This window comes from Saccoglossus kowalevskii, chromosome 2 (genome assembly GCF_978046115.1).
Source record: "Saccoglossus kowalevskii chromosome 2, keSacKowa6.1, whole genome shotgun sequence".
Lineage (NCBI taxonomy): Eukaryota > Metazoa > Hemichordata > Enteropneusta > Harrimaniidae > Saccoglossus > Saccoglossus kowalevskii.
In genome coordinates, this window is record NC_140642.1 from 24,602,551 (window position 1) to 24,612,839 (window position 10,289).

The following is a 10,289-nucleotide window of genomic DNA, read 5'->3' on the forward strand; positions in this document are numbered from 1 at the left end:
AGCAATATGTTACGTACATTGGGAATACCCACACAGGTGGACTTGTATGTGCAGCTGTTCCATGGGTATCTCCTGAACCAATCATCAGATTTCAATGAAACCTTGTACATACATGAGGTAAATTGTATCATGGTATGTAAAAACCCAGAGATTCGAGCAATGGATTTAAATTTTGATTGTGCACTCGAAGGTGGAGGGGGGGGTGTCCAGCTATTAAGGTAGAGTAACAGATAAAATCAATTTCAACACAAAGAAATTTTATTAAATTTTTTATTTAATATTTACATTTAATCATAATCCCTCAGTTGACTTTTCAAATGTCCAAAAGCACCACTCATCAGTTCTCAATGAACCATAATGCGCATATCTTATATTAGTTTGCGCATATTAGTTTTTGAAATTTTGAATTTTTCAGCTCCATTCCTACTCAACAGATTTTAATAAAACTGGGTCGAGACTAATGTGCTTTAGAATAATCTACCTATTGGATGTGTTCTGGGTTGAATCATCAATTTACATATGCTCTGCATAAGAATACAACTGTAGCGATTTCCAATTTGCAGGATTTGCAATTCCATGGAGCAATATCAGCAGACTGGCAGATATAATTTTGTCATTGGCTACAAGCATTAAATAGAATCTCCTCACATGAGAGCATAAATTCACTGTACTGGTTTTATTGCATGCCTCTCGGCATATCTATATATATATATATATAGATATATATATATATATAGATATATATATATATATATATATATACACAGTTCACTCTCCAATAATGACAGTCATTGTCAATATCCAGCCGAACTTTCATGATAGCCGCAATCTTGTTCTACTGTTCTTTGCAAAACCCACTATGGACAATGAATACATCACTGGATTGCAAAATGTCTTGTCTGTTTCATCGCTGGACATTAAGTGATATCAACTATGGTACATTTTCAGTGTACAATTTGTAAAAGTCTTCATGTATCGTTCTAATACTGATATTAATCGAGGTTGCCTGAAAAGAAATAACATTATGCACATTAAGACTTAACACAATGTACACCCATTAGCACACGAGTGACCAAACAGTTAAAAGCTGTTCCCAGTAAAGCCTTGTTCACATGTACCTCAGACTAGTAATACAACAGACTGGCATTTTCTTTTGAAGTAATGCGTGCCACGTTTGTTCAGGTTTTCAGTTCCTGTCGTACCGAGTAAGTGTTGCGGAGCAACAAGTTTATCACAAAATAACGCAAGATTTATTCATATTCCAATCAACTACCGCGAGACATAGGTAATCCTTATTACCTCCATGACCACACCGAAATTTGAAAAAAGCACATGCACAGAAGAATTAGCGAATCTGAGGACGATCGCTACGAACATGTACTATGAAATCGAACTCGACAAAAATAACACACCCAGTTTTTACAGATAACCGACTTACGCTGAGAGATATATGTATATGACAACAGCTATCCCACGTTTCGCGAAGTGTGCAGAATATCCGGTGTTCAGTAAACTTTGACGGTGTCTATGTCAATACTACCAAGCGTGGCATACATAGCATATACAATTAAGCCAATTAACACCTTAAAAAATGGGCGTAATGACTCTATTGTATTATTAGTCTGAGCATGTACCAAGAAGTAGAAGGTTTGAAAGTTTTGTAAATATTCCTTATCAGTGAGACAATCTTGCATTCTGTTCATACGTCATATAGTTATATATTTAACTCTGCATTCACACCTATTCAAACGACAAACCCTAACATCATGTTTAGACGTCACTTTAAACAGTCTCCCATCATGTTCATTGTAACTTTTTGATTGCATGCATTCAGAAATAGACAAATGACAGATCCCCATCTCATTGTCAACAATACAGCATGAATTCTATTGTCTTGTGATATTCTGTCCAACAAAGTCAAAATTTCCCAAATGGAAATAATTTTTTTGTTTCCTCTGTTGATAAGTATTGCCATGCTCATGAACTGCTTGCATGTTGTCTGTCATCTTGTAGTTTTGTGAGGGCATTGTGAATTTTTATTCTCATGTTTCAACTCGGGGTACAACACAGAATATGGGGTAAGAACCAGCCCTTTGATTCTGAGCTAAACTAACCCGGCTTAACCTTTTCACCACCAGACTTTCTCGTCCAAATTTTTTTTCACTTTTTTCTTATATTCCTCAATATTTCTGGAATTGAACCCTAATTTTGAAGCCAACAGACACAATTTGAGTCAATTTTCAGTTTTCACTAAAGAAATTTGGCTATTTTTTTCTCAATCTTCTGAAGGAAAGTGCTGACTATAAACAGGACTATTTTGTGAATTTGTGATGAAAAGGGGGAACTGGTGGTGAAAAGGTTAAAACCGAGGAAATTTGTTCATGCATTTTTTTTTAACAGTGGGTTCAAATAAATTCTAGGTTGAGCGCCATGTGTGAACACCATAAAAGTGAACTACCTGTGACTTTAAAGCAAAATCTGCACCACCACATACCTTTGAAATGCTTCAAATTTTTGACATGCTAATTCATATTGTGCCAAAAAATTCTTGATGTCTTCATACTTCCACCCAGCTTGTCTACATGGATCAATAAACTGTAATGGGAAAGAGAAATATACAAGGCTTGCAAAAAACTGTATCTGAAAGCTTTCATGACAACTAAATCATCTCATGACTTCCTGCTTTCACACTTTGCAAATACATAACTCTCAGAACAAGATATGAGCATGAAATGAAATATTTGCACATTTCATTTTGAGAATACTACCGGTACTGGAGGTACTTATCCTCCAGTCAAACATAACTAGAAACAAAGCCTTCCAACTCAGTGTCTATTGTTGACAAACCTAGCTTTATATATATAATAATTTAATCATGGAGGTAAAAAACAGACCGCCATGATTTAATAGAACCACTAAAATACATATTTTGAAGATAGTGTCTCATTATCTGTTCACAATTTATACATTGTATGTAATGGTACCGGTAAAAGGATCGTACCTTGCATATTTAAATTTTTAAGCCCCAGTAAAATTATATTTTTGAGTATTTGCAAAATGAATGCAGTTTAAAAGTAAAGGTGTATACCTATATGTATAATATCAAAGCAATTGGACTTGGTTTTTTTTAAATGGAGTCGAAAGTATCACTTTTTACCAAAAATTACAAAAATATTCACTATAAAAATTAGAGAATTGAAGATATCATCATGAAATGAACAAATCTGAGAGGCCCACATGTAGTACCTATATGTATAATATCAAAGCAATTGGACTTGCGGTTTTTAACAAGAAGTCGAAAATATCACTTTTTACCAAAAATGACAAAAATATTCACCAAAATTAGAGAATTGAAGATATCATCATGAAATGGACAAATCTAAGAGAGGTCGACCCAAGGTACATATACACCAAGTATCAAAGCATTCAGGCTTGTAGTTTTCAAGAAGAATTCAAAAAAGTAAAAAACATTGACACGGACGACGAAGACGGACAATCACTCATATGATAAGCTCCGCTCGAAAAAGTCGACAGCGGAGCTAAAAAACAACCTACTTCAAGCACATGGCAAATAATGTTAATTTCTACACAAATACAATCAACAGTGTGATGATTGGCTGAAAGGATCTACTGTAAAAGGGTTAATTATTCACTGGGTTTTAATTTGGCTTATTTCGCTGACTGGAAAATGCGCTAAATTAAAACCCAGTGAATATGTAAAATTTAGCATAAAACATATTATCTAAATGATAAAACCGTGAATTTAAAACCCACTGAATATGCCTGAAATGGTAAATCAGTGAAATTTAAACCCAGTGAAAATTAGTCATTTTACAGTACTAGAAATTTGACATTACCTTTTCAACAACATCATTGAAGAAATCTCTCCGTTCTTTACTGTGTATCATGCCAGCTGCTATGTTCACTAAAGCACGGGATAAACTCTAGATGAAGACAAAATACAATATGGTTTGTCAGAATGGAAGATCACATGGCTTACACTACCAACTCATCAATATAGATGAGACTGAGCACTTTCTCAGTACTTTATTTACACATTGTAGAAAAAAAATATTCATTGTGTTTCATTTTAGCAGATTTGATTTGAGGAATATTCACCAGGTTTTGAACTCACTGGTTTGGTGAAGAAAAAAATCTTTGTTAACTATAAACATTCGTAACAATTCAATATTTATCAGTAATCAGAGGTTTTCATTTACGTACTGGAGTGTGGATTAATGATTCAAAAGTAAAATAAAGTTTTCCTTAGGCAAGGTTAAAGGTGAAATTATTCATTAGAATGACAGAATGAAGCATATACATGTATATTTTACTCACTTTGAAATTTGATTCCATGTCTGCACTGACTCTCGGTGACACACTGGTTTGAAGTTCTGAACATACCAAACTGTGAAAACAAGCCAAGACTTTATATAAGATTCATTTTTTAAATGTACAATTATTGCAAGTATTTGTGCACATGTTACCCATAATATGTATATTCAGGTTAATTGTTAATGTCCAATAGGATACTTATCGGATTCCTGTAGGACAACCATTAAATGTTCTATAAAAATAGTAAAGGAATCCTATAGGAATACTGGGGAATTCTATAAGAATACTAATACTAAATAATATTTTTCAGAAATGTATTTAGAAAAGGACAGTAAAATACTTAAAGTACAAGAAGTACAATTCTATTCTTTGTACTCCAATATGGTATTCTTTTAGTATTCATAATAATATTAGGTTATTTTATTTTAGTATTCCAGGACATGTTCTTAACATAATATTATTATAATTCTGCATTTAACCTTCTATTTCATTGTACATAACAAAAAAATAACCTATATTTCATACATCCTACTGTATTTAATCCCAAATTATTTATTCCAGTCTTACAGGACAGGATGACATGGTTTGGAATTTTTATATTACAGTCCTATAAGAACTAGCCATCTTTCTGACAGCAATCACAGCATAAATTAAATTTTGAACTCTGTATCTCAATAAATTATTCGCTCACTGCAACTGTAAAATAAACTATAAAATATAAAGAACTCTGTTGCAGTGCACGATAGATCATGCTATCATGCTAGAGCAATGTCCACCAGATTTTCAGCTATTTTAATGATTCATCCAAAGCCACTCCCAAGTTTAGACTAAAAATACTTACATCTAAAACATTCAGCTTCTAATATTATCTACATTGCGATTAGTTCAAAACAACACTGTTCAAGTCAATAGTAAACCTAATCACATTAAAATATGCATCTAGATCTTATGAATATTTAATAGGAATGATTCTTGTACAAATTCTGCCGGTCATGTACAACACCATTTCACAATCAAGTAGACAATTTTTTTTAACAAGATAATTTCCTAACTGAAGCCAATCTAAAATACTTACGTTTTGTGCTGGTCACTTGTATCCTTATCAAGCAGCATTTTCAGATCTCGAAGTTCTTGAAGAAAATCACGGTCCAGGTCGGCATCAATATCAGCTTTGGAACCTTAGCAAACCAAAAAACACAACCAACAAAATAAAAACACAGATCGGAAATAAAGAATGTACATTCTACAGTACAGTAACTTTAATATACATTTGTAATATACCGTTTCATTTGTATACCAGAACTATACAAGACTTACCAAATGATCCAGAAGTCCAATTTTTAATCATCTCATCTGCACAATAAGTAAAATCTGGAACAATCAGATACTGCAATCTTTTCTTACCCGTATCAAAACGGTTATTTGCAAAAAATACTATTGCTGCGTATTGCCTGTTACAGAAAAATCACGTAAACAGAAAGAATGGCATGTAGTAAGATTTCATATTCATTTCATATTCATCATAATATTACAGTGGAATTTTTAAGTATTTCTTTTATGTGTCATGAAGAACGGGAATACAATTATCACAATAAACTGCCCCCTCAACCCCCCCTCCAATGCAACACATTATTTTACCAAAAATAATTGCCTTAGTAAAACATTGGGTTGTTCTATTACATACAGAATAGTCCATACTACATCCTGACTGCTGATATTGATTTTTCCTATCCATTTTGACTATTCGTAGAAGTATTCAGCAGTCAATAAAACAGTTAAAAAATGCAACAAGCCAGTTTCAACATACTTTCCTAGCTCATCAGACACCAGGTAATGACTCTGTATGTTTCTAACAATTGGTCCTTCCATGTCTTCAACCATCTTGAACACCCTCTTGAAATTATCAAACTGAATCCGAAAAAAAAAAATTTGAATTTTAGAAACAATTCTTAATTTGTAAATTCTTGTTTAGTACTACGGCATACAAAAAACTTTTGGGGAAAATATAGGCATACAAAAAAACACCATGCCTGAAGAATTCAGTTAACCTCATACAATTGAACATCCATGTGAGTATAAGGTCATATAAATGAACACGTTGGGAAAATAAAGTCACCTAAGTGAACACCTTTGAAGAATAAAATTATACAAGTGAACACCTTGAAAAAATAATATTACACAGTGATATATAAGTAAACATCTTGAGGAAATAAAGTCATACAAAAGAACACTTTTAGAGAATAATTCCAGGCAATAATCATGATGAATGCCTTTATTCAAAACTATACACTGCATATCTGTTACCATAGTTACTGACCTGTCTTCTACAACTTCTAAGTCTAACATTAGTCTTGTCACTAATATCGTCTAAATCCTTTCTGTTTTTACTTGATAGCTTTTTACCAAGCATCTCTCTAACAACTTGGAAATCAAATTCATAGTACCTACATAAAAGAAATATTAATATATAAACCGCTTTTAAAAATTACAAATGTACATTTCATTATTGATTGATCATGTCTGAATCTACATGTTAGGACTACTTATTTTTGATAGAATAAGCAGTTCAATGGCTAATGCATGGCTAAGAACTGCTTATCAAGCATGTGACTTTCATAGACAGCATTGTGTAAAGAAAAATCAAGTCGATTTTTAAAAAAATATTTGTCAGTGACAACTTACTTTTCTATAAGCATCTTCTGTGCCTCAGGTGGTATCTGTAATAGCGTTTGATTGGCTAGCTGTGGCGGAATGTGCAACAATTTTTCTAACATTGAGAAAGTTCGGTAATAGTCTAATGTGTCATGTAATAACATTTCCTGTGAGGCACCAGTTTTTCGCAAGATACCAGTATGTTGCCGTGCGTACATGGCTTCTTGAGCTGTAATGTAGAGGCACAGAAATGTATTGAATATATGTTCTACATATTCAATATTTTGAAACATAAATAATCTATTATACAAGCATGATGCATGATTCTCAGTCATTCAAGTCTTGATGACAAGCAAGTAACACATTTTGAGTTTGTGCAGTTTCTGGTCATTACAGAAACTCAGAATCATCTCGGACATTGTTGTTTCAAATTGAAGTGAATTTATTATCTGTAAATCATATAATTCAGATCACAAATATGTATAACCCATCATGTGTCATCAGTAACAAATCTAAATCATGACAGTCCGTGTTCCTATAATTATTATATGATAAGTATTTTCAAGACATGAATGCAATCATAGAAGACATTGTAAAGACTAGCAAATCTTCCAGTTATGCACCAAAGATAAACAAATGCCTAAAATCCGATTCCAAAAAGATGACAATGCTAAATCGCAGTGTGGTTCTACTTGAAATGAATTTATATCCATGTATGTGACATATGTGCAAGCATGTCAAAAGCATTTTTTTAACAAAATAGCCAGCAGTCAGCCATTTTGAATTTGATGTGTAAAACAAAATATACTAATTATGAATAAAATCAGAAATGGCAGAAATGCTTTATTTTTTAAGCGTTAACATTTGGCCAGGTTGCACATAAAAAATGTACATGTGTGATATGTGATATCAGTATTCCCTCTAACAAGTCTGAATTTGTTGGAATTCCGAGTCAAAATAGTATCCTTCTGATACCTAGTTGAGTCAGCTTGTTGGCTGTTCAGAAGACCTCGAAGAAAAAATTAAAAGGTGACTCTATAGATGATTGGAGGCACAAACAAAAATGTTGCATTGCCTAATACTGTGGAATACTTTATTTTCGCTGAAAAGGCTTTTTGGGCGTTTTGCTTGGAATTTATTTTCACTGATTTTTGATGAGTTTAATATGAAATATAGGAAAAAAAGTATATTCGCTGGATTTTATTTTCACGGAATCATCCCTTCAGCGAAAATAGCGAAAATAAATTCCAAGCGAAAATAAAGTATTCCACAGTATCCTTTGAATTTACAATTAATCCGATAAAATGTGAATTTAATTACACGGCACACTGGAAATGATGTATATGTAAAGTTTCAACATGATTGGTTCAAAAGAAAATATGATTTATGGTTGTGGTACAGCAAAATATTGAATAAATATAACAAGACATTGTTAATGTCATATTCCTGTTTACATTATAGGCGTGGAATATTGCACGACTACCAAAGCAATATCCATAATATCAAGCAAATTGAACAGTTTGGATTAGATGATGACAAAAATACAATTCCTGATCCACATTCTCAGGAATTGCATTTCTTAAAACAAAATGGCCACCGGTCGTCCATTTTAAATCTAATCCAAAAAATAAACTTAAGTGCATCAAGGTTCTATCATGTTCAATATGTATACCAACTTTTAACAAAATTTGTCCACGCACAATTGACATTCTGTTCAAGAATGTTGAAAATGTGTGATTTTGAAACATTTTTTTTTAAATACATGTACATGTATATAGTATGATGTGTTACGTTTGAACTATCGGTTCAAGTGTGTGTATGTGTAAGATATTCCTGGATGCTGATGTAAAAACGAAAAACACGAAGACACAGAGGTCAATCCATAAATCCCTTTTTTTGGACTGTGTCTGAGCAGAATCTAATTAGATAATGAATAATGTGGAATACTTTATTTTCGCTGGAATTAATTTTCGCTGAAAAGGCTTTTTGGGCGTTTTGCTTGGAATTTATTTTCATTGATTTTTCATGAGTTTAATGTGAAATATAGGAAAAAAAGTATATTCGCTGGATTTTATTTTCACTGAATCATCCCTTCAGCGAAAATAAATTCCAAGCGAAAATAAAGTATTCTACAGTAAGTATAATTAGATAATTTAATAACTTAATTGATCTACACGACCACTGTGGATACAGTATTTGTAAAGATGTCATCTTTATTTAGAAATATAAATTTGAAAATAAGTGATTGAAACATGGGTTTCATTCGTCATCAAATCCTCACGATGACTTTCACAATGCACCTTTACCGGTGCGTTTCCATTACTAGTCATACATTCCAAAATGAAATACAAATAAGCTATTATTCCCGCTATTCCGGTTTATATTCGGCAATCAAACAGACTAACAGAGTCAAGTGACTTGAATACGCCAGTATGTAGTCTGAATACCTGCTAATAAATTATAGAAATCGTTAGTGCGGGGTTCCCGAGATCCAGCATGTAAACAGTTGTAGCAGATCACACAAGTGACAACAGTCTAAACAGATACATCGCATGTGTGCACCACCACCATGCATCGCTGTAATAATTAACCTTACCTGACAGACCATCTAGCCAAAGCTGATATACTTCTGGGTCAATAAGCGTCGTATTGCCAACAAAAACATTAATGTCACCCATCGTAAATACAATCCCAATATTCCAGAGCAAAAAGTGCAGCTTGGAAAATTCCCAACTCTCGTGTAAATAACGACCCCACCGGTGACCTAAATATATGGCGTAATTTCCGAGACATATCACGTGACATCGAGCTTGACAAGTACATTGTACATCGCACTGATTTTAAAAATGGCCGAGTCTCGTGCGTACGTAACGAGAACGTAACGTGATGTTCTAATTTCGTTTGCGTTACGTTCCCGGGTGTCAGAAAACGATTAAGTACAAGCGTCCACAACGGGAACGTAACTGAAACCAGAACCATGTCAATCCGTCTATCATTGGGCAACCATAATATCCAATAAAATTTGTTATGTCATTTCACGTCAGAATTAGTAGTTACTTAGCTAGTAGTTACTAGTAGTTCACAGACATTTGACAGAGCTCTCGCTATTTCCATCCACTCTCAGCTGAAGTCCCAGGCCTGTTTGCCGACGTCTTTCAGCAGAACAATGTCATGCGTTTTCAGTGGGTATAAATATCAGCTAAACTGCATCCAATATTTCTTATTTTATCATAAATATACAAAATCACTCTAATATAAAACGTTTTATCAATGTCAGTAAAAATCAATCAAAATTGACAGCG

The 10,289-nt window shown here is 33.3% G+C and overlaps 1 protein-coding gene across 1 annotated transcript; it reads right to left on the reverse strand.

The window, feature by feature from the left end:
- Positions 1-256: 256 nt before the first annotated feature.
- Positions 257-9,717, reverse strand: Fibp (FGF intracellular binding protein). Its single transcript, NM_001168062.1, is given in 10 exon segments — positions 257-1,006; positions 2,495-2,595; positions 3,858-3,944; positions 4,339-4,408; positions 5,411-5,513; positions 5,653-5,786; positions 6,143-6,243; positions 6,653-6,779; positions 7,018-7,216; positions 9,584-9,717. Coding segments are annotated over 10 exon segments (1,083 nt in total). The 5' UTR covers positions 9,666-9,717; the 3' UTR covers positions 257-927.
- Positions 9,718-10,289: the final 572 nt, after the last annotated feature.